General features: G+C 52.7%; 8 protein-coding genes across 8 annotated transcripts; 6 read left to right on the top strand and 2 right to left on the bottom strand.

The window, feature by feature from the left end:
* Positions 1–3,197: 3,197 nt before the first annotated feature.
* J4E92_007079 (uncharacterized protein) lies at positions 3,198–3,785 on the top strand (the record flags this gene model as incomplete). Its single annotated transcript, XM_051498442.1, has 1 exon — positions 3,198–3,785. One exon carries the CDS (start codon positions 3,198–3,200, stop codon positions 3,783–3,785), a length of 588 nt encoding a protein of 195 aa, XP_051351376.1.
* Positions 3,786–5,276: 1,491 nt separating this feature from the next.
* On the top strand, positions 5,277–5,823 carry J4E92_007080 (uncharacterized protein; the record flags this gene model as incomplete). The annotated part of the gene is made up of 2 exons (XM_051498443.1): positions 5,277–5,292; positions 5,363–5,823. 2 exons carry the CDS (start codon positions 5,277–5,279, stop codon positions 5,821–5,823), a joined length of 477 nt encoding a protein of 158 aa, XP_051351377.1.
* Positions 5,824–10,262: 4,439 nt separating this feature from the next.
* Positions 10,263–10,907, top strand: J4E92_007081 (uncharacterized protein; the record flags this gene model as incomplete). The annotated part of the gene is made up of 1 exon (XM_051498444.1): positions 10,263–10,907. One exon carries the CDS (start codon positions 10,263–10,265, stop codon positions 10,905–10,907), a length of 645 nt encoding a protein of 214 aa, XP_051351378.1.
* Positions 10,908–11,197: 290 nt separating this feature from the next.
* J4E92_007082 (uncharacterized protein) lies at positions 11,198–12,526 on the bottom strand (the record flags this gene model as incomplete). Its single annotated transcript, XM_051498445.1, has 1 exon — positions 11,198–12,526. One exon carries the CDS (start codon positions 12,524–12,526, stop codon positions 11,198–11,200), a length of 1,329 nt encoding a protein of 442 aa, XP_051351379.1.
* A 367-nt stretch (positions 12,527–12,893) lies between these two features.
* J4E92_007083 (uncharacterized protein) lies at positions 12,894–13,290 on the top strand (the record flags this gene model as incomplete). The annotated part of the gene is made up of 2 exons (XM_051498446.1): positions 12,894–13,025; positions 13,126–13,290. 2 exons carry the CDS (start codon positions 12,894–12,896, stop codon positions 13,288–13,290), a joined length of 297 nt encoding a protein of 98 aa, XP_051351380.1.
* A 1,945-nt stretch (positions 13,291–15,235) lies between these two features.
* Positions 15,236–17,032, top strand: J4E92_007084 (uncharacterized protein; the record flags this gene model as incomplete). Its single annotated transcript, XM_051498447.1, has 4 exons — positions 15,236–15,327; positions 15,383–15,466; positions 15,532–15,694; positions 15,749–17,032. 4 exons carry the CDS (start codon positions 15,236–15,238, stop codon positions 17,030–17,032), a joined length of 1,623 nt encoding a protein of 540 aa, XP_051351381.1.
* A 1,866-nt stretch (positions 17,033–18,898) lies between these two features.
* Positions 18,899–20,106, bottom strand: J4E92_007085 (uncharacterized protein; the record flags this gene model as incomplete). Its single annotated transcript, XM_051498448.1, has 3 exons — positions 18,899–19,132; positions 19,188–19,632; positions 19,730–20,106. The coding sequence occupies 3 exons, from the start codon at positions 20,104–20,106 to the stop codon at positions 18,899–18,901; spliced, it is 1,056 nt and encodes a 351-aa protein (XP_051351382.1).
* A 1,902-nt stretch (positions 20,107–22,008) lies between these two features.
* On the top strand, positions 22,009–22,416 carry J4E92_007086 (uncharacterized protein; the record flags this gene model as incomplete). Its single annotated transcript, XM_051498449.1, has 2 exons — positions 22,009–22,212; positions 22,264–22,416. 2 exons carry the CDS (start codon positions 22,009–22,011, stop codon positions 22,414–22,416), a joined length of 357 nt encoding a protein of 118 aa, XP_051351383.1.
* Between the last annotated feature and the right edge of the window lie 562 nt (positions 22,417–22,978).

Consider the following 22,978-nt stretch of genomic DNA (forward strand, 5'->3'; position numbering starts at 1 on the left):
GACTTTTGGCAAGCAGGGCATGGGAAATTTTTCGCCGTGTAGCGTATTCGTCGGTGGTCGAGAAATTCCATGGGCAATAATAAGTCCGTTATATGGTCAGTGGTGTTGGCTGGTACCCACACGATGCCCCACGCTCCCACTACACAATCCTGGGAAGCCCGGTAGAAGAGCCACAAGTATAGTCAAGAACCTTGAGGATAAGAAGTGGTACTTCGGATGCCCCCAGAGCCGATGCGTAGTCTAGGAGAATTCTGATCTTGGAAAATCTTGCTCGAATGGAGAGTGCGGTGTGTGATGAGCGTGATGTGGTGCCGGGCCTTCTTCTTGTTCGAGAGGCAAAGCGTTCATCTTCATCTCAATGACTCGGTTCTTGGGTGAGGTCATGACGGCTGGACTTCGGTGCCGAGACCCAGAACAGCGTAGGGTGTGCGCCGTCGCTTTCTCACGAAATTCAGGAGCTCACGATGCTGGTGTTGAAGTTGCGGCTGAGCTTAGCTGAGGACATGCCGCATCCGAGCCCTCATTGGTGGCAGCAAGAGATGTTCGATGCGAGCTGCGGTCTTGACACCTTCTACTTTGGTCGCACCAATGACAACAAGACAGCCACAAGCATTTTCTCTCCACAATCTAGTAGATCAGGAGATATCAGAAAAAGCAATCCAATATCTGCGACGCACTACGCATCACACACGACGATGCAGCCTTCATGGGTATCTCCATAACTCTTGCCGTATTCCTCGCACTGGCTGCCGACGAGAGTTGCCGCCGCTATGTGCGCTCGATCTGGGGCACTACCACTATCGGTTCGTGGCTTGGGCGTCCCACGCTTGGTCGACGGTGATAGTACACGTGCAAGTTGCGCAGTTTAGCCGGTAGAACGAAGTCGCCCTGGCGCTATGTTCCAGCTACAGGTACCAGCCGTGTTGCTCGGCCTGGCGGCAAAGGCGCGTTCGCAAAGTCGGATCTCTGCTAGGTACCCTTGACCCAAGGGATGCCGAATGAGAAGGTCTAGACATCTAGCCTTGCTGGTATTCTCGTCGCAACCCTTAACAGAGCAGGATGTTCCCTTGATCTCGGATATAACGATGATAGCGATATGAGCGACACAGTGGATGCAGACTGGGAAGCCTTTCTGATCTTGGCATAGACTGCAAGTCTCATTTCGGTTGCGAGACGGGCGCGAAGATCATGATGGCCGCGGAATCAGGAGCGGGCCCTCTTTCCAGCGTGGATGCTCCTTGTGAGGGATTGAGTAGGAGAACCTCAGAACATGCTATTTGTGTACTGCATTATTTCAAAGCCATCACTGAAGCGTTTCTTGACAGAACGGTACTTCAGCGCTACCCCGTGGCTTCTAGGTGACATTGCGAGCATCGGCGACGGTAAGAACTCCTGTGAAACGCAAAATATGCTTCGGAGAGTTTTCGACGTGTGCCGCTAGCTGCCTAGACATGTCGCTTTGGTGGCAGTGATGAGTCCAGATGATGCATTACCAGTACACTATGATTAGTCGCATGGAGGTAGCGTAGCAAACTGCAAGCCCCAGTCGACGGCTCTCATATCACTGTAGCGAATGTGCATGGCGGCGTTGGACTCGTTGCTCAACCAGAGTCGACCAGATTTGCTGTGTTTCAAGAAGGTCCGGTGAAGGTTCTCAAGCGCTATTGGCGGTCGACAAAACGGACCCGCGATGAAGCATCGGAGATTATCAGCAATGAATGACCTGGCACGCTGGCGACCAAGCAACCGTTCGTGCAGGGGACACTGTCGGCGCAGTTTGCGCTATGTGGCCCGGTTTGCTGCATGGCAGGCCCTCGGTGCCAGGTATTGCGATAGTCAGGAACGCTCGGCTTCTAGTCTATAACCCATTCGTTATATCGACCAGTAGCTGTCTGTATCGCTCGCGCTCCAGATCTCGGCGTCGAAACTTGGAAACTTGATTTCGGCAGAAGCGAGTCGAGGCTGGTGACAAGCCGCAGCTGCAATGGGCTTGGGAACGGAACGCACACCAGCAGGATCTGGATGCGCTCCGTCAAGGGCTAAGATAAAGAACCTTGAGGGGAAGCTATCGCGGGACGCACCTAAAGCCCGACACGGGATTGGCCAGTGCCTGGAATGGGAGCGATACCCAAGACCGTTAGTGTGGTTTGATAGATCGACGTCGTGTCAGCGCCCTGCTCAAGCGAAGTTTCCGACCGACACACGCCCCTTCAGGCGTACTGAGCGTTTGCTTGTCTCATTCGTACTCCGCCCTCTAGCGATGCAAGGAGAATCAAGAAGAAAAAAAAGTTTTTTCCGGGGTAGAGCTGCACGGCAACGACGAACGGGTGTGCTGTCGCATCTGCTATCAAGCCCTCGGTGTCAGGTTGCTGAGGCTGATGCGACTTCTGCCCCTGGATTCGTTCTGAGGTCATGATGTGCTGTCAAAGACCAACATCGTGCTGACCTCGACGACGCCACGTTGCCCGCTTCACGGCTTTGGGATGGCATATACTGGACGGGAGTGTCAGGCCCCTGCAGCAGGCACGGTGGAATTGCCTATCCTGGGACTTGCGCCATCTTCAACGGCGGGGTGTCGTTCCAAGGTTGTCGAAATTAGCCCATCATGGATTGCTCTTAGTGCACTGCTCACCGATATTTGCTTGAGTCTGCCGTACTAACAAACTTCGCAACCCACCATCAGGTACGCTTTTGTACCTGCATCTCGCCTCAAGCCAAGCTAGTCCGGTGTCTATAACCCGCAACGCTCCTCTCTCTCGGTGCGCCGTCGTTGGCTTTTACCGAAGGACTGTTCTTTGTGCTGCCTCGTTTCGTGGCGCTAATAGCATACCGTCATTGCCTACTGCGGTTGTGGAGCGAGGGTACACGCATGACCCAGGTCTCCGCTCTCGAGCCCCTCCGCCTTCCCGCACTACTTTATCCGCATCGCCCTCCAAGGTTCATATCAGACAGAAGTGGGCTCAAGGTACCTACCATCGTTTCGTCGACCGCCACCTCTTAGGTGTAGCCGCATCAACCGCAGCCACAGCCAGCATGGTCGTGACCTGATCGACATCACTCCTTCATATCTTCTTTTTGGATCTTCCTTCCAATACACCATCACGCCTTCAACAAAGACGATCGCGACAAAGTTTTACCATTAAACGAAAGCAATCCCATTCAACTCTCACACTCACATACACACCCTCGTTACAACTATGGAGCAAGAAACGAAAGTCTGGATCATCCTTGGTGCCGTCGTAGGCATCCTCGTCCTGACGGCGGTTGCCGTCGCCCTTCTCTTCTGCTGGAAACGATCTCAAAGAAGGATGCGAGGCTTCTCTCTGCGAGCTGTCACACCACTAGACGATGCCGAATTTGAATCGTGGAGACGGCCCAGCCAATACACCCAACGACCGGAGAAGTACGGCATCCGACCAGCTGTCTTACGCGAACATGTATCACCCAGAGCCACTTCCATGTTCGAGAAAGAGCTTAGCACATACGAGTTCCCTCCAAGAACACCATCATTAACCGACATGGCTTCACTAAAGTCACCCACCAGCTCGATACGAAAGCCCGAGCGTGTACGGAGGAAGTCCAGTGTTGCTTCGTCTATTGCCGACCGACCCCCAACACCCTATTCTCCGAACTCTCCAAGCGGTGAATTCAACCGGGGCTCCACATCTTCACATCGATCCCAGCCTCTAATACATTACCCATCACCATCAGAAACATCTGCTTTCCGCTTCAACTTCGAATCAGAGTACGGCACTCAACAAAAGGGCGCTGGACGCTGGATATGAACGCCAGTGTCACTTCAACATTCCAGCCATCTTCGCACCTCGAACATTACGGCTTGCAGTGATCTCTGTAATACCTGCAGCCTGCCGAAAGCACTCGAAGCGACTGAAACACACCTGACAGCTTCTTGCGTCACCACGCACCACTTGCTGCTGTACAAGCATCGGGGCTGTCGCGATACCCAGTCAACACTTCACCTTTACGACCTTCGCTTCGCATAAATACTTTACGATTGGACATGATTTTGTCATTTGGAGTTCGGCGGCGCTTTGCATCTATGATACCAGACCTTTGAGTCACTACACAGGCCTCGAGCCTTTTTGTTTCTTTTTGTTGGAGGATGAGCCACTCAGTGCCGAAGATCGCACGAGAATGCAATTCAGTAGTATAGCCAACCACATAGTCGGGTCTGCAGTTGTAGCACTGCGAGAGGCTAGTCCTCTGTACCCATATCAATGAACAAACTCATTAGCACATGATCCTTCACTTCCTGCTGCAGTGATCTCCCTCCCATTGCGCAATACGCCCTGCGCTGCAAGACATCACGCACCACGCATCACGACATCAGCCCAAGCGGCAACTCGGCCCCGACCGTTCCCACCCACGACTGCCGACGCCGACCCCTTAGCCGTGCAAACGCCTCATCTGTGCCTGTGCCAAAGGAAAAAAACGTGGTCTACACCGCCAGTTCCAAGACCCCAGAATGTTGCTATACGCGATCTGAAACTCTGCTCGGCCACCATCTCCACTCCACTCCACTTCGACTATCGAAAAGCGAGCGGGACGCGATTCATGCGCGATCGCGCTTCCCGCGCTCGAAAAGTACACCGCATTATCTGGCTGGGTGAACCCCGCGAGATGGTGAAGGTGGTGATACTGGACTCTTGGGGGCTGAAATGTAAGACGCAGGGTGGTGGGGTAAGGGATCTTCGGTGTCAGTTGCTTTTGCGCACATCATGGGTGGGTTTTGGTAAGGGAGATGCAACTCATCTAAGCGACAAGCTAGATGCCTGCGCGGGTACTATGATAAGAAGCAAGTAACTTGGAGGTCTACATTACTCTTCTGTGGCTCAAATTTTGCATCGTATACTGTTGTCGTCGGCTGAGTCTACAGGCATTTGCTCACTTTCTTCTCGCTGCACAGACATGTAGATGACTAAGCCAAGCAAACCGAGCGGATGACGTGCAGCCAGGATAAGGTGTGTTGAGCTGCACGGCGTGCGTGAAAGCGTTTTAGTGGGTCAACGACTCAACGTGGACAGCTGTCACCGCAAACCGTGTGGGCAAAACAAGCAAATTATCAGCCACACCCCAATAACCCCCATCGCGTGCTCGTTTCTCAAGCCCATAATTCGCGTCGCCCCATTTCATCCACCAGCCACTATCCGCGCGCAGATCAGTCGCAAGCGCGAATCTCGTTATCCGCACCCCACAAACGCGTTCTTTCGCGTCTGGCACACGACATCTACACGTCCAATCGCAAATCGCCCAATATGGAGTTTATACAAGGTACGCTTCGCTGATGCGCCTACCGTCATATCACTCTATTGCGACACGGGTTGCTAACACCAGATACCAGACTACGCAGCTCTCCTCCCGCGCCTCCTCCCACCGTCCTTCGCAAACCCCCTCCTCCACCTCCTCACGACCTTCTTCGGCATCTCGCGCACGCTGTCAACGCACCTCTCCCCCCTCCTCAACAAACTCATCACCCAACCCGATGTCGCCTCCATCCTCGCGCTGCTGGCCATATTCTTCATCTCGCTCAAGATACTGGACATGATGTACCGGGCCGTCATCTTCTGGGTGAATCTAGCGTTGCGACTGGTCTTCTGGGGCGGGATACTCGTCGTGGGCTTCTGGGTGTACAACAGAGGGCCCGAGGGCTTTGTCGAGGATGTGCAGGGCTTGGGCGAGTACTGGCTGGGTCAGTATGAGGTGTATAGTCAGGAGGTTAAGGGGTTTCAGCAGCAGAAGGAGGATCAGATTAGGATGAAGGCTAGTGCGCAGCAGCAGCAGAAGAGGAAGGGGTGGCGGTAAAGACTTTGCGGAAGGATCTGGGAAGGCTGGACGTTGGATATTTGTCAATACAATAGCTGCGGTTCTGGGGATCGAACTGCACGACGGGGTGCAAGACTGGACTTCTGCACATATTTCTATGGCGCTTTGGGGTCGTGAAAAGCATGGGATTGGCTTTGTATACACTGTCGGAGTATTTGGGACGACTGCCACTTGTATATGTTTGAGCTTCACGAATAATGGTATCCATGACAGTACTCCAGGCCTTTCGATTGAAGTATCACGGTGCTAACGCCTTTGAATCGATGTCTCGACGTCGACAAGATGATATCCAAGTGTTTGCTCTTGGAGAAGAGTCGCCTCTTATTCCAGAGACTAAGCGCAAGCACAGGAAGATTCTCAATTTTTCTCGTAGCGGAAGGATGCAACCCAGACTTTACGAGAAGAAGGAGGATAGTTTGATAGTTGCTGTGTCAAAGCTTTAAAAGTGCCTCTGGGGCTGTAGATGAAGACCTTGCCAACACCTACCAACCACCTACAATGGCACCCCGGAGAAAGAAGCAGAAGACCAAGCGCGCGCCCGCTGCGGTTGACGGCACTGTACGAAGCACTACGCAACCCACGATCGACAGTCTGTCTATAGAGACGATGCAGACGGTCTTCAGTTATCTTGGTTTCCACGACCTGATACGATGCAGGCACGTGTGTAGGAAGTGGTCTCTGTACATACCAGAAACAAGCCCAGAATTGAAGAAGATACTCTTTCTGACAACCGATCTTCCACCATGCAAGCATGAGCTGCGCATTCAAGCTCGTAACTCCTTCGCCAAAGATGCCGGAGACACCTTCAATGTGAGTCCCGCCCTCCCGCGTATCGAAACCAGGGCCCCAGGGCTTCATGTCAATCCTATATTCCTCCAGCTCAAGTGGAACAAGCTCGTTATTCCAGGGCTTAGACAATTCTCTCCCACAAGTCGCTATGGTATATACGTACTTGACTTCACATCCATGGAGCAGTTACGCAGGATCGCGACATCTCTTGAGAGCAAGGTTGACGAAGGCTTGTGGACCGATATGTTGATCTGCGTCCCACCAGTGCAGAAGTTGGAATTGCGTCTTACCATATACACGCCCGGATTTTGTGCTCATCTCACACGCACACTGGCTGACAATCGTGGGATACGCTTTCAGGGCTTGGTTGGCTCACTGAGGAGCTTGTTTCGAGAGGTAGCTGAGAACCTCATGATACATAAGGTTACGCTGCAGCACAAAAAAAGGATAATTGAGATTTTCGATTGGTTGGGCGGTGGTGAACATGGGGATGGTACCTTTGAGAATTTCCCGCGCATTGGATACATGAACACCGAGATTACCAGGGACGGAAGTTTGCGTAGGATACGGTCGGGGCATTTCGAGTGGGTTCATCAATGAGTTCACAGCCTTAGAAATGAAAGATCACATATGCTGTCAGTCAGAAGTTCACATGCTTGCAGGTTCCTGGCGTAGTCAGCTACAGTAACGATGCACTGTTTCACTATCTTGATTGTTATTTACATATCTCTTCGTACATCTGAGTCCGATCTCATGGGCCAAGATCAAACAAAGTTCATCAGTAGTATGACCTGATGATCACGCGGAATTGTTTCACCAAGTATCCTACCGCTCGATCAACGTGACTTAACACGCGGTATAACTTCCGGCCTCTGTATTCCAATACTCTCAACTGTCAACTCCACTGGTCTTTCAGGAGAGATCGTGTTGCCTGAGATGCCATATAAAATGGATGGAAATACATATGACCTGACCAGCAACAATAGCCTAAGCAGGTCCCACAAGCAACCTGACATGCTGACAGATGGCGCCAATCATCATCTTCCAAACGAGATATGGCAAAACATATTTGGCTTCCTAGATCTACCTGATCGTAAGTTCACTCCGCGAATCTGCTCTCTCAAATGTATTGTGGGCGCTTGATCTAGATACTTGCCACTGACTCTGGATATAGTTCTTCGCTCCCTTCGAGTGTGCACGGAGTGGCGTGATAACATTCAGAGCACTGATCCAACGCTCCGAGACAAGATGTTCAAGGATCGGGTAGTGCCGCCTAAAGATGGGAGTGGAAGTGGAGAGAAAGCGACGAGCAGGAACGAGAACATGGAAGGCAATGGAAGAGCGCATGACGATGGCGACCACCATAACTCCATAAAAGGCGACAGCGACGAGCGCTTGAGTAATACCACCGACAAGACAAAGAGCAGTGTCCCTACCGTCACGGTCAATCTACGAGCGGGCGGCGTTTTGCTCTGGGTTCCCGGCTCTTTCCCACAGGCTATGATCAGGTTCGAAGTCGAGTTCAACACAGACTACGGTTATGGTTTTCGGCCTGATGATTTTGATCGCCTATCCAACTTTCCCTCCGGCACGACATTCCATCCGATTCTTCTAGATCTGGACCGTCGCTTGCCGCTCGTCGATGAGGTGTTTCTGACAACCGAAGGAGAGCCATATCCACACTTCAGTGTTGATTCATTCGATTCTCTGGATAACGTGTTAGAAAAGATGCGAAGATGTTCGCGCAGAAACGAGGGCTCATGGAAAGATATGCTGTTGTGTGAGCCAGCTCAGCCGCGCATCGAAGTGGTCTTCGACTATACGTATTATGAATCTCGTCGCACCTATAAGCTTCACGGAGAGGGCGGATGCGGGGTTACTATGGGTCAGTTTGTGAGGGCTTTCCGCGATCAGTTAGAACATATTGAAGAGGACGTACGCGGCTTTCCGCAGGAGATGTTGACTTATTGTAGTGGTGAATGCTGGGAGAAGAGGCATGAGGATGGGTATTGAGTGTTAACAAGGTAGCATAATGCGGGAGGTAAGAAGATAGAAAGAGTCTAAGAAATGAAGAGACCTTTGGTACCGTTGCTTCACTGTCTAAACCGGTCTGTGAAATTGTCTTGATCCACCTCATTCCGTGACACTGGAACTAGGTCAAACCACGAAGACATTAGCAATATATCTTGGTGGCCATGTGGAACTGTCTCACACACATGCCACTCGATGAACGTGACCTCCGGCGCAGTATAAAGTCTAGCACCCGAGTGTCGCTACCCCTCCTATCATCAATCTCGATCCATTCTCACAAGTGACTACACCGCCGGAGATACCACACAACATGCAGGGCAGTACAAAAGACAACACCGGGAAGCCCAATACAGACATACCGACTGGGAGCGCAGTCCCAGACGCCCCTCCCAAGATACTCCGGAATGAAGCTGATCCAGATGACAACAACGATGGCAACGAGAACGAGAAGAAGAACGACAACATGGACGACACGAGTACCGACAGCGATGATGATGACAGCGATATTGCCACAATTAAAGTGAATCTCAGAACGGAGATCAGAGTCCAAAGCCTCCCCGACTCTTTCCCCAAGACTGTGATAGTCCTAGAAGTTGACTTCAACGAAATGGAAACAACCCCCTTCCATCTCGTCGAGATTCCTCGTGGTACTGAGTTCCATGGGATTATTGAAAATATGGAGCGGTGCATGCACCACGTCGACGAACGCTTATTCGACCGAGTAAGGCTGCGAAACGCTGGTAAACCACGACCCTGGTTCGAATTTGAATCTTTCCAACACCTGCGAGCTCTGCTGGAAGACAGCAAGGATAACTCCGGGGCTAATGACGGTGATTGGATGGACCAGCTCTTGTTTGGGCCAGGTCTTCAGAGAATCGACGTTTTGTTCAAATATAGGGCTTACAGGAACACCGGCCGCAAGTACGAGCTCACCGGCGAGAATGGGAAAGATGTCACTGTCGGCCAGTTCGTGAAAGCTTTCCGCGATCAGTTGCAGCACACCGAGGCAGACATAAGGAAGTTTCCTGGAGAGCTTTCCCTCATCTGCAACGACTGTTTCGGTAATGCTCTATGAGAGGAATGCGATACCAGAATGCTCGTTCTTGATGAGCTCCTGATTTGATTGTGGCTCGGGATGGCTTTCGTAAGCGCGATCACCTCTGTAGGTGACATCAGAGTTGTCTAGAATAGAACAATATCGGTCAGTAGGATGGAATACGAGTAAATTAGCATGGCGAGTCGAGATAAGCAACGTGATGCATACTTCTCTTCGATAAGACGCGATCAATGTAAGACAGGATCGAATAGGCAAGTCGCGAAACGTTAACCTATTCACCAATCATAGCAAATCGATAGGATAAGCATTAGATGTTCAGAAAGTAGACTCATAGTAGGCGTGCATTAGGTTCTGCTTTGTGCAGTTGTGCCCATCATGCAGATGAAAGGTGCCCAAGCCAAGCAACCAATGACGTCGCAAAGTCCCCGCAGACCTCCAGCGGCGCGCGCACCAAACGATCAACCCTCTCTACGCGCAACCGTTCCAAAAGCCCACTCCTCCCACATTCACTTTCAAACTATCTTCCAAACCCGCATAAAAGATGGCAGCAATATCCCCCGCCCCCGCCTCAACACCCACGCCCACACCCTCGACAGCGCCAACGCTCACGTCCCCCAACTTCGTCTTCCCACCACACTACTCCTTCCCGCCCTTCTTCACCCTCCAACCAGTCGCCAGCACACGCTCCTCCCAACTAGCCTCCTGGTCCACGCTCATCCAATCCTACTGCCGCCACAACCGCATCTTCACCCTCTCCCTCATCGACGCGCTCCCCACCCCGCTCTTCACAAACACCACGCTGCGACGCAGCCTCTCCCTGCGCGACGCAAAAGCCATTATAACCTACATGGCCTCCCCCGAAGGCGGCAACCGCGCTGAATTCATCAACACGAGTTCTTCCAAGAAGGCGAAGGCGGGGGAAGAGAGCGAGGGTGGCAAGGCGTGGATATATTGGCGCAGGCCGGAGGAGTGGGCTGCGGCGTTGGAGGAGTGGGTTGAGAGGACGGGGCAGAAGGGTACGGTGCTTACGCTGTATGAGATTGTCGAGGGGGATGCGAGTCGGCGGGAGGAGTTTTTTGGTATGGATTTGGAGTTGTTGCAGAGGAGTTTGGGGGTTTGTGTTAAGAGGGGGAGGGCGCAGGTCTTTGGGTCGGGGGGTGAAGGCGAGGGTGTCAAGTTCTTTTGAGAGAGTGTTTTGGTTGGGATATGGGTTGATGGATCTTGGAAGATATACTTGGACAAGGAGAAGATGCGTAGAGACGAGGTGGACGAGCGAGTTCAATGATACCCAGTCATATTTTGTTGCGTGACAATATAGAGCTTACAAAACTAAAGATGCGAAAGACATTATAGACATGCGACAAAGGCTTGGGCAGAATTAGAAGTACTAATGCCGCCTGCATATTTCTCCTTGGAAGGGCAGTCCCCTACTTCGCATTTGCAGCCGTAAGGCCTGTTCAGCTGCGATACTCCAACCTACTCGCCAACAGGCGTCCACATCGCCTCCAACAACCCCTTTTTCGGCTCTCTCCCGTCCAACACCGCATCCAACCACCCATTAATCAACGTCCACTGGCTATCATCCCCACACTCTTCAATCACAATCAACACATCCCTCTTCTTTGCCCCATCCTTCCAGTGCACCAGCCACTCCGGACACTGTCTGCGCATCTCTTCAACGAAGAAGGTGCGTAGACAGGTGAGCTCGTAGCATTGAAGCTGTTCGTTGTGGAACTGTACGGCGTCTTTGTCGGCGAGTGCTTCGGGGGTGAGGGGTAGAGGTGGTTGGGGCTGGGATGTTGTGGATGTGAGTAAGAGACCGTCGAGGAACTGGGGGATTTGGCAGGCGTGCCAGGGTGGTACTGTGGTAGTGCATTCCCAGTCTACGATTCCCACTAGGTTACCGGAATCGGAGACGAGGATGTTGTTCAGGGAGATGTCGCCGTTGAAGAGTATTGACTCTTCATGTCCGTGCTCCTCCGCTGGCGTTGTGAAGATCTTTGGAATCACCTTTTGGAGTTTGGAGTAGATCTCTGACATGCCTTCGGCTTGTTCTTCATCGTCAGAGTCGTAGCTATCTGAGTCTTCTGCATGTTGTAGCTTGGTGATGTCGTGCTGCAGGAAGGCCATGTGAGCATCCACGAAGCTTTGGCTGCTTGCGAACCGGCCGCGGTAGATGGGCTGCTGGATGTGATCGTCTATGAAGAAAGCTTGTGTGACTGCCTCTCCGACGGTATAGTGTGTGCTGCGTCCGCTGATGGTAGGCGACCGATTGGAGTAAAGACTGCCTATACCAGAGAGCTTCAAATGGTATAGCTGGACCATGAATTTTACTATTTGTTGGACCAGAAGCTCTTTGTGAAGCCAGGACATCTCATGCCATACTTCTCGGAGTGGACGGCCTGGCATACGCTCCATAAGTATCCATTCAAAGCCCAGGTCATCCTCAAAATTCTCGCTGTGTGCAACAATCTCAGGGACTGGAATGTTGGTCTTCTGGCCGAGGAAGCCTAAAGTAGCGACTTCGCTACTGGTCTTGACTTTTGGTGCTACAGGCAGCGTGACACGAAAGACGAATTGACCTTTGGAGCAGGCAATCTCGTATAGTTTGTTGAAGGCGCCTTCGGCGAAGGGCTTCAGTTCAATAAGCTCATTTTGTGGCAGCATCAAATGTTTTCGCGCCAGCTCTGTGGTCTTGTCAATGGATGGCTCTTTGGTCCATGTTGGTCTCGCGCCGAAGAGACCTGGCTTCCAGTATAGGCCTGGCTGTTCAATATTCCGAGGTACAGTTGGCGCTGAATCCATGATAATGGGACGTGAGTATGGTGACCGTGGTGTGGTGTTGATGTTAGGAGGGTAGAAGTGAGGAGGGGTAGTTACAAGCAAACAAAGACAATGCTGACCGCTTTCACCTGCTTCGTTTGCGCACGGCGAGTCAGTGATAAACTGTTTAGGGCACCAAAAGTGAACGCACACAGTGGTGAATAGCTTCACGCTGCACTGGTGTCAATGTCAGCGCAACTAGAGTGTCCCATGTACCTTCACACTGCCAGACAGATATCAAGATCAACAGCCATGGAGCGGATACACCTCATCGAGCACACTCTCCACCACAACCTCAGAAGATTACAACCATAGACCCATAGAGTCCGTCACAAAAGTAAGCATCAGTATGGGTAAGAAGTTCCGCAAAGCTCTCCTCGCCTTCATCGACGGCATCCCGGACCATAAGCTCGAGGGCGGTTTGCCATCTATCCAGAAGACCCTCTACGAGGACGACAACTACAGACTGGACATGCAGAATGTAAGTAATGTTTTTTGCACTATCGTCTTCGTCCACCCATACTGATCATAATACGTAGTTGACGACTGGTCCGCCCAAGTGCTATAACATCCAAGTTCAGGTAAACAGGCATGCCCTGTTCACCTCGGCGCGTAAGGCAGGTCAGAAGGGAGCCACCGTAGGTAAAGTTTTAGTGCCCGTTGAAGAGCCGTGGACTGCGTGGATGATCAAAGAGACGCTCAAGCAGAGCTGCATTGACTTTGGTGATCAATCGAACCAGTTCTAGGCGGCTTGGGTGCTTGCGTAAGTTGGTATACCTCGGCGAGTGTTCACGGCGATATTCTTTTCCGACATGGATAGGCGTTTTATACCCGGAAAGGTGTTGATGTTCCACAAGACTAAAAACAATTAGCGACGTCTTGAGCAACGAGTATAGTAGTCCAAGATAGACTTCAATCCGGAAGTCAGGTTTGCCTGAGTCGCATTGACCACATCCCCGCAAGACGCAAAGTTAAAACAAGCAGTGTCAGATGCTCCGTGCCTGAGAACTGTGGACGTGATGACGCCGCAAAAGCTTGCATAGTGACTGAGGACAAGGAGTCCATGGTGACTGATGCTCTGAACGCTGGGGAAAGTCTTGGGACGTGGCTGATTGACGGTGGAGAGGATGGCTGGACGCTTGGATCTTGATAGCGTAGATCACAGAGAGTTTTGAGAGATGATCCCAATAACGAAACAGATTGATCTTCGACTCTGGAGTCAAAGAAGGCTGGGAACCAGAGTTGGACAGGTAGTGCATGTAATGGTGATGCGGCGTGAGTGCATCGTGACACAGACGTCAGTCATCGGTAGTGGTCCTCTGCGGCGTACTAGGTGTGATAGTGACGCAACACATGCTAGGGAACTCGAATCCACCGTAGATGTGGTGGATATGGCTGGTGATGCAGATCAGGGCGGATCGTCGCAGGCTCAGAGTAAACAATGGTTCTGGTTAGGGAGCGGGCCGTTAGCTAGTCTGCAGTAGGAAAGGGCCGAGGGTCAACGGGCGCTGCAGAAAGCTACGCAGCACGCACAGTAAACAGAACGATGGACGCCGCTAAGGACGAGGCTGGAGGCTCCGCAAGCCCCATGCGCCGTTCGAACAGCGCATGGCCACGTCGCATAGGCGTCCACAATTGCGGGGAGCGTCGTGAGACGAAGCGACGTGGTTGTGCTGAGGGCGGACGGTCTCAGGCACAGGCTCGACGTTATGCGCTGCAACACAACAATGCCATCCGCAGCGGACCGGTTGCGCGGTGGACAGTAGTATTTGTATATTGAAACAGCGGACTAATCCAGCAGGTCGGTTCAACTGTTAGTGTGTGCAGGCAGACGCTATGCCGCATGCGTCTTGCTGCATTGTGCTGCAGATGACTGCGGGTCAGCGTGGAGCGCTGCGGGCTGCCGTCGAGAGAGGTTGCACACGGTGGGCATGCGGTGGGTCGTTGTCGAGGTCGTATAAACAACCGTCTTATACCTAATCACTCGACCAGCTGGAGTCGCAATCCGTCGCCAGGCACCTGAGACGAAAAGCATCGGAGGATAATTTTAGGCCAGGTACATCTCATTTCCCCTCGGCAGGGTCAGCCCAATCACCGCGCACAGAAAGAACGACCGGACCCCTGATCCCTGACGCCGAAGCAGGAGCTAGCCGACGCGGTAGCCTCGCTGTTCGTGCGTGTTGACCATCCCCCAAGGCTCAAGCGTGCCTTCCTCTCTCCACTGTAGAGGCCCATCGCAGCTTCCCTACCCAGTACGCTCTTTCTGCCACTGCGAGCCAGGCCCTCTCCTTCCCTTCTTAGACCGGCACCCCACCGATACGGTCTCTATTTTCTAATACTCTTGCATCGCCATCTCGACACCTACATAGATATACCCCATCTCCGAGGCCTATCTACATGTCGCGAACGGACTCGTGAAGCTGCGCGTCTCCTACTGGCCCGCCATCGTCGATTACTACACTCCACCACGGCCACTTCCTAGGATTGGATCTATCGACAAGCCATACAGCTTCTACGCGTACAGATATACTCAGCATGCGCCCGTGCCAGTGCTGCGACCATGTTGGCGCTATGATTCTCTCCGAACCTTATCGTCGCCCAACTACTACCTCCTGTTCCCAAAAGCAATCCCGCTCTGGAATAAAAAGGGCTGCTGTCTTCGCTGTCGTCGCCGCATCGATACCGTCCGCAATGGCTCAACGGAGTTGCGTGTCGCTTCAGGGCTCAACCGCCTGCCCGGCCTTTTCCTCCGCCTCTGTCGACACCAATTTGACCGCGAACTTGTACGTCAAATGTGTTTTGATAGACAGAGTGTTGGCTAACAGTGAACGCGCATAGTCCATTTCTTCAATACGTGTCAGACACTCGGTCGTTCGATGAGGGCTTGAAGAATTACATCGGTACCGGATATGCACAGCGACAGTCAGTCTAGTTCAAGTCGTACCACGCGACTGTTCATATGCACCAGGAAAACTAACGCATCCCAGGTACGAGAATATATTGGGATGCTCAAGCGTCAACCTTACTAGCACCACCAACCTCTATGCTCGTTACACAACGACTGTCCTTTGTAACGCCATCATCCAATCCTCCAAGAACAGCTGCGGACTCGGCGACACGGAAGCGACTCCACTTTGTGCTGGTGCCTGCGTATGTAGATCGTCTTTGTCCTCCCATACCGCGTCGAAATGCTGACCATCTCAGGCCGATTTTGCCATCAGCGAACAGGTCATCGTATCAAGCCCGGATCTGTGCGGTACGCCTGGTAACAATGCAGTCCCGGAAATCCGCTCTGATTTCGCTCGCTGCTCCAACCCTGCCAACTCTCTCAGCAGCAGCTGTATCGACGCGACCGAAAACGAGCCCAGCGAATGTGGATACAATGGCAACCTACAAGGACTCTGCCTCTTCTGTTCCACTAGCACCGTCAACTCTACGGACTCTTGCTGCGTCAACGCAAACGTCGAATCGCGCTGCGTAGGCATTGACCTGCCTACAACCGTCTCGATGCCTCCAGTGTTCCCCTCAAGCACTTCGTCCTCTTCCCCAAGCTCCACAGCCGGCGCCGGATCTGGTGGAGGTGATTCTGGTCTTTCTGGCGGCGCTATCGCTGGTATCGTTATTGGATCACTTGTCGGCGCTGCGGTAATCATCGCAGCCGCCATCTTCTGCTGCATGCGCATGCGGCACAAGAAGAATAGCCAGGCTGGAAGCGTCTTCAACACGCCATCGCCATCGCGACGCCACTCTCCCAAGGGACCCATGCCACCTATGAGCTACGGTGGCGACGGCCAATCTCCCGCTACTATTCTCCCCGGTGCGCGTGTTCAGCGTATGTCGGCTTTGGAAGGATCAGAGTCCTCGGGTCAGAACAGCGATCGAGGCGGCCGTATGACCGCATACGGTGGCTCACAACTCGGTGCCTATGATTCACCCGAGTCGATACGTGGCCATCTCGCCGGTAACCTCCCCAAACGACAAGGTTCTCTATCCAGCCATTCTGCTCTCGGAGCGAGCTCTTCACCACTCTCTGGATCTGACCAGACGCGTAACTTTTCCAGTCCGGATGGTGTCGCTTCCGGCCAGTCCGAGCAGCTACAGTTCTTCAAAGACTACTATTCCCAGGACGATATCCACCCGAACGACACTGTTGCCACTCTCTGGGCCTACCAACCTCGTGCCGGCGACGAGTTCGAGCTAGAAAGAGGAGATATGCTCAAGGTCGTCGGTATCTGGGATGACGGCTGGGCGACAGGTGTAAGACTCTCCGAATCGGCAGAGCAGTGGGAAGCCCGGAAAGCCGAGCAGCGCGACTCCGGCGTAAGCAACGGAGGCCGACGATCACCCGTCGAATCCGACAGCGAGATCAAGGCTTTCCCCTTGGTCTGCGTGTGCTTGCCACAACACTGGAGGAAGACGATTGAAGGCGACAGCACAGACTCTGGCGGGCATGGCAGTGGAGGTGACCGGATACCTCCAAGCCCCTAAGATGTCCTTCCGTGCCTGGGTCTGTTAACGCTCCCTAGTTGCTCCCTTGTCATCTCCAACCTCAGAACGCCCACCACGTTACGCGCGGTATGGAAAGGGCAAAAGTCGAGTCGCATCCGCAGCACCACCCAATTCGCTAACACGGCCACTACTCTCGAGCACACCAGACGTCCACTCCCTGGGGTCTAGTACACTTATCGGCTCCGACCCTGTCTCCAAATAGTAATGTCGCCACGATGATGTTTGATTTACGCGTTGCTCTTCCCGTTTTTGCGATACCTTCGATTCTTGGTCCACCACCACACCCCCGATCATCGGCCGTCGTTCTACCCCTCCAGGGGTCCCTTCGAACCCCTCGAACACGCCACGGCCGCTGGACCACTTACACTTCTGCTTTGTCACGATCAGCGCGAACCATAGACTGCCTTCGGGTCTAGTGTCTAATACGCTCCTTAACCGTCCCCTGTCGCGCAAGCCTTTGCTTTGCGCAACAAAAAATACACCTTCTTCGACGTTCCTCCAGTAAAATCACGCCAAACACACATCTACTCCGGTACATACGACCCTGACCTACCTACCTACCCACCCACCCCGGCTGATTGACGTTTGTTCTATACCCCGCCGCATATCCCATGCGGCGCAACCTTTCCTTTCTTGCTGTTGATTGTTTTCTGTGGAGAGTGAGTGAGTTGAGAGAGCGCTGGAAGCGATATTGTATATATGACTCCTTGCTTCCGGGGCCTACTCTCAAGGACAAAGGGTTAATGCTTTATCTTGATTATCATTTCTACGATATCCCGCCTGTTGGGTAGGAGAGAGAGGGTGTGGTTTGTGGTTGTTTAGTGGAGGGTGGCTTTTGCTGTTTTGGATGCTGAGGAGAGAGGAGATGGTGGCTGCTTGCGTTTTGGATAGCTAGGTTTGACAATGGGAAATACCGGAATACTTGACATGTTGTCTTTTGGGTAGTGAATGCTTTGTGCTGTGCGATTACTAGTGAGATCGTCACTTTGCCCAGTCCGATTGACCCAACGACCTCGTTTTCACGACGTCAGTACCGAAGTACAACCATATCCTTCACTCTACTCAGCTCTCGAGACCTGAACATCATCCCCCTTTCTCCCACCCCTTCCTTCCCAAAACCCTGGCTATCGGCACTTTCCCAAATCTTACGCCATCTCGAAACACGCACCGTTGTCGCTTATAGCCAAGCATACACCTATAGCATAAGCATGAAACCCTTTGCCCCGACCCCCCAACAACCGAACCCGCCTCCCCGGTTCAACCCCCCGTTCAACACGTTTCTCGAATGCAAATCTCCGAGCAAAACGCACAAGCCACAGGTACGCGTGTTTGATCCCTTGCTTACGTGACTGCCGTGAGTACAGGGTATAGAAGGAATCAGTATCGCATGGGGGTGAGATCTGATTGGAAGCTAGAACTTCGTTAACTTGCCCCATGTAATAAGCTGAGATAGGACTAGGTCGATTCAAGGTCGGTTTATTACGCTCACGCTTGCACAGAGTAGTGAAGCGGCGTTCTAGAAGACGAAGCTATGGTGTTGATACCGCGAGGGGTGTAAGCACTCTCTGTCCCATCTACGAACACTCAGACCACGAAGAGCACGACAAAGCAACGATGATTGGTAAATGATCGTTCATATTTCAGGTATCATCTCGTTCTAATCCTGTCTCGTCCTGAGACCCGAAAGGGCATAAATCAGTCCTCCATCATAGTACCCCAAAGGGAGTGTTCATCGCTAGTCCGTCAATTCATCGCATCGTTGCAGTGTAAAAGAAAAGGTCGCCCAAAGGCACAACCGCCGCCACAGCTCACCCCCGGTATAATCTCTCCATCAAATGGTATCACCTACGATCTTCCCTTCCTCCTACCGGCCTTTCCTAGGCCTCCATCTTCGTTTCGCTTGTGCCAGTCGTCTATCTCGCGTCGAACGCCTTCGCGGTACGACTTGTATTCTTCGCTCGTTTCCACTAGCAGTTGTGGGCAGTGGCCTGAACGGCGCAGGTGTCGCTTCAGGTTCTCCCAGCGGCAGTCGGGCTTGAAGGTGCAGTTGAGGTGTGGACATCTGTACGGTCGGAGAGTCTGTAAGCATCGTTAGTAAGATGTAGTATTGTATAACGAGCCTGTCGAGGCCTACCTGATGTGTCCTCTCGTGTTTGCTCAGGTTACTTGAGTCGGCACATGTAAACTCGCAGAATCGGCACTTGTGCGGCTTCTTGCCCTCGTGCAGCGCGCTGATGTGGGTTTGCAACTGTGTATGCGTTGTTGTTGTGTAGCCACAGCGGTCGCATACATACGGTCTCTCGCCTGTGTGTGTCCGCTCGTGGTTGTCTTTGGCTTGGTTGGTAGCAAACGTCTTGTCACAGCCCTCATAGCTACAAGCGTATGGGCGGTAGCCTGCGTGGCCGAGAAGATGACGAGACAACTTGGAGCGTTGCTTGAAATCTTTGGAGTGTGCTTCACAACCTTCCCATTGGCAGAAGCAATGTGTGCAGTTGTCAACGTGTCCGGTCTTGATGTGTTTGTGGAGGGTTTCGGGGCTGTCAAAGACAGCCAGGCAGAGGACACCGGGCGCATGTTGCCTGCAGGTTCTGATTAGCTTATGTTTTTATGTGCCGTCTAGCACTCTGAGAATAGAAGTGACTTGGAGGGTTTGGGAACCAATTCAGGCCAACGTACCACTTGCACACACAGGACTGAGCGTCGGTCGCTCCAGCAGCAGATGCCGAACTTGAGCCAGCAAACGTTGTCCCGCTGGGCCGTAAGATCTCGCTTTGGACCGCAGAGGCGAGGAAGTCGAGTTTATTGGCGGCACCGAATGAACCCCCTGGCTGCAACTCGTTAGGAAACGCCGAACCTGTCAGCATCCACGACTGATCGTGGAATGTCTGATCGTTAAATCCCATCATTGGGGCGTCTAGGCTGAAAGGATTCGAGTGTAATGAGTTGCGGTCCGCCGACACAGGGCTTGTCGGTAAGCTTGGGTTGAAACCAAAGTTCACAAAGTTGGACGCGAGACCGTTCCCCTGTGCTATTGACGAGTTCCAAAGGTCCATTTGTTGTTGTGATGCAGATGGCGCGTCACCGCACGCTCTTTGAGGTCCATGGCAGCACGAGTTGTCAATGTGACAGTGGTCGCCAGCGACGTTGAGGTAACAGTGTGGCGGGAAGACTGTTTGGCCAGGGCCCGGCGATGGCTCGGTAGTAAAGGCGCTTTCTAGCGAAGTATAGTTGCTGTGCGACAGTGCTGGCGTTGGCGCACTCGACGCTATTGTTGTCAGGTCGTCGGCGATGGTGTTGTACCCGTGGGTCTGGGAGAAGCAGGGATATGTCTCAAATGACCCCAGGCCATCGTCGTTTCCATGGAAGCCTTCTTGAAAGTGACAAGGCGCGGTGTCGTAACAGTACACAGTACCGACGGGCGTAGGAGCAGAATGGGCGAAGTGACACTCGTGATGCGAGTCAGGCAGGGTGAAGGGTTGATCGTTGCACTTCTGACAGAAGCAAGACTGGTCTGGACAAGCGGCCTTTGTACACTGAGGGTCTATACAGTCGTCTGTGCAATGGTCGTTTTTCTCGTTACACCGGGGGTCGAAGCAAGCGTCGTCTTCGGGGCAATCGTCGGCAGGGCAAGGCAGTGGAGGACAAGAGGGCTCTAGATGGCACTCTTGACAGAACTTCTCGAAGCAGTCGTCTGGGAACGGACAGTCGGCATCGAGACTGGGTTGTGAGTCGGTGGTGAGTCCGTGATACTCGGTCACTTTCAGGGCGGAAGCCCTCCGCTTAGGTGGGCGCACGTCGCACGTCTCTGGGCAATGAGTGCAACACAAGCTTGGATCAACAGATTGAGTACCGTGTTCAAGCTGAGACGGGGTTGATTGGTCTCGGGTTCGTGCGGCATCATCTTTCAGATCGTCTGCAGCACGCTTGGTCCCTGCCACCGGCGCGCCCAAGGAAAACATTGGATCCGTAGTCCAGAAGTCGTCTTCGTCTCCAAAAGCCGAATCGCGATCGCAGTCTGCACAGTTATTAGCCATGTTTGCGAGCCCTTGGTGGGAGTTTCAGAGTGTGTCTGTCAATGTCGAAAAGTCATGGCGGAGGCCATCACGGTTCTCAAGATTGGGAAAGCACGATGGCGTAATCAGAGTGCCAGGCAAGGTACGAGGGGTAAGTGGAAAGTGTAAAACATACAACTAATCATGCCTCTTGGGGTCTACCCAGACAACCTCACAACACCTACTACAAGGGAAAGGATACGGTTCGGCTGAGATGATGAAGGTATGCGCTTGAGAAGAGTGAATGGAGCCTAACCCGAATGCGTAAAAGCGTATATCCAACTCGTGCGCCCTCATTGGCCCTTGGCTCCAGCCTTGGAAGTCGCGACTGTCATGTGTATCGTACCTTTTCCGAAGCCAGGCATCACAGGACTCTAATCACGAGGCTGGATAACCTCGAGACGAGCTTACTGTCGCTACCGACCTCCGGTACTATCCCGACGTATGTGAGGCGATTCACGCACCGGTACCGTCGTGTGCAACCGGACAGAGAGTCCTCCATCCACGGGATGCGGAAGAACTCATTGCGCTACCGCTCTAGTGTACCCACCTACGGGGTGCTTGACGTTTGCGATCATCGTCATGCGTAGCCGTCACAAACGCGGCGAGAACTATGAAGCTGGAAGAAGAAACGAGAGAAGATGAGCAAACGCAATGTTGGATACGCAGTTCACACCCTGCCTGAGATGCCGCAGCCGGGAACCGAGAGACGGGTACTTGGCGCCAATCCCACGCGTCGCAATGCACATTTCCCCGCCACGAGGCTGATGTCTCCGCAACTCTCCCTTGCACCTTGGACCCTACCTTCGCACAGCCACAGTGACGACTACGCCTACGACACTCATAACCAAACATCCTTTGCCTCAGCTTCCCATAACCTCAACTCTTTATACGAACCTACAGATGGGTAACCTTTGCGGCAAACAGTCCAAAGACAACTTCGAAGGCCAAGGGCGCACACTCGGGTCTGCGCCTGCGCCCGCGACCAAAGCATCTGTGCCCAACAATGTTGCGCCGGCGAAGCCCAAGGTCGGAGGACCAGCGCGGACACTAGGAGACAGCAACCGCGAAGATGATCCGAAGGCTGCCGCCGCTGCTGCAGCAGAGGTACGTACCTTCTACCTTGTTTGCGACCATGACCGCTGACACACTACCCAGGCACGCGCGAACAAAGCCACATCCGGCGACCTCCAGAAGAAGCTTGACGCCCAGAAGCGGCAGACGAACAACCAAACCCTCCAGCAAGCCGCCAACGAGAGCCGCCTAGCTCGAGAAGCCGACCAAGCGACCGAGACAAGGAACTACAACTAATGTTCATGAGGAGGACAAGACAAGAGGGGGACTATTGTACATACTGGCCTTTACGATTCACGATATTCATATATACAGATACAAGCGGTGGTTTGGCGCATTTCAGCATACATAAGCCCGGCGTTTGAGGGAATGTAGCCGTCTTAGATATCCTTACGCATGACCTACGAGGTTGTGGTTACAGCGTTTGTAGGGGTACAGCAAAGCCGAAAAAGTTCTGTTTCTAGTTGTCAGGTAAATGTCTTGAATTGGGTCTCTCATAGAGGCCTAAAGCACGGCTTGATGATCGCGTCGGGCCTTGTTCTAGGCCTCTATGAGAGACTCAATCCAAGACATTTACCTGACAACTAGAAACTGAATTACATCCTTTCAAATGGATTGACTCTGTGCCTATGCCTTTTGTCTGACGAATATTGATTCTATTCGCTCCACAAACATCACACTCAAACATGACGAAGATGAGATTCTTATTACATTTTTCATTCATTCCACGAGATCGTATACCAATCCCATATAACTATCTACTCAGCCCAATGCAAAACACCTTGCCGCCCGCCTGCCC

The sequence above is a fragment of the Alternaria infectoria genome (assembly GCF_024043175.1).
Source record: "Alternaria infectoria strain BMP 0036 chromosome Unknown scaffold_11, whole genome shotgun sequence".
In the NCBI taxonomy this organism is placed as follows: domain Eukaryota; kingdom Fungi; phylum Ascomycota; class Dothideomycetes; order Pleosporales; family Pleosporaceae; genus Alternaria; species Alternaria infectoria.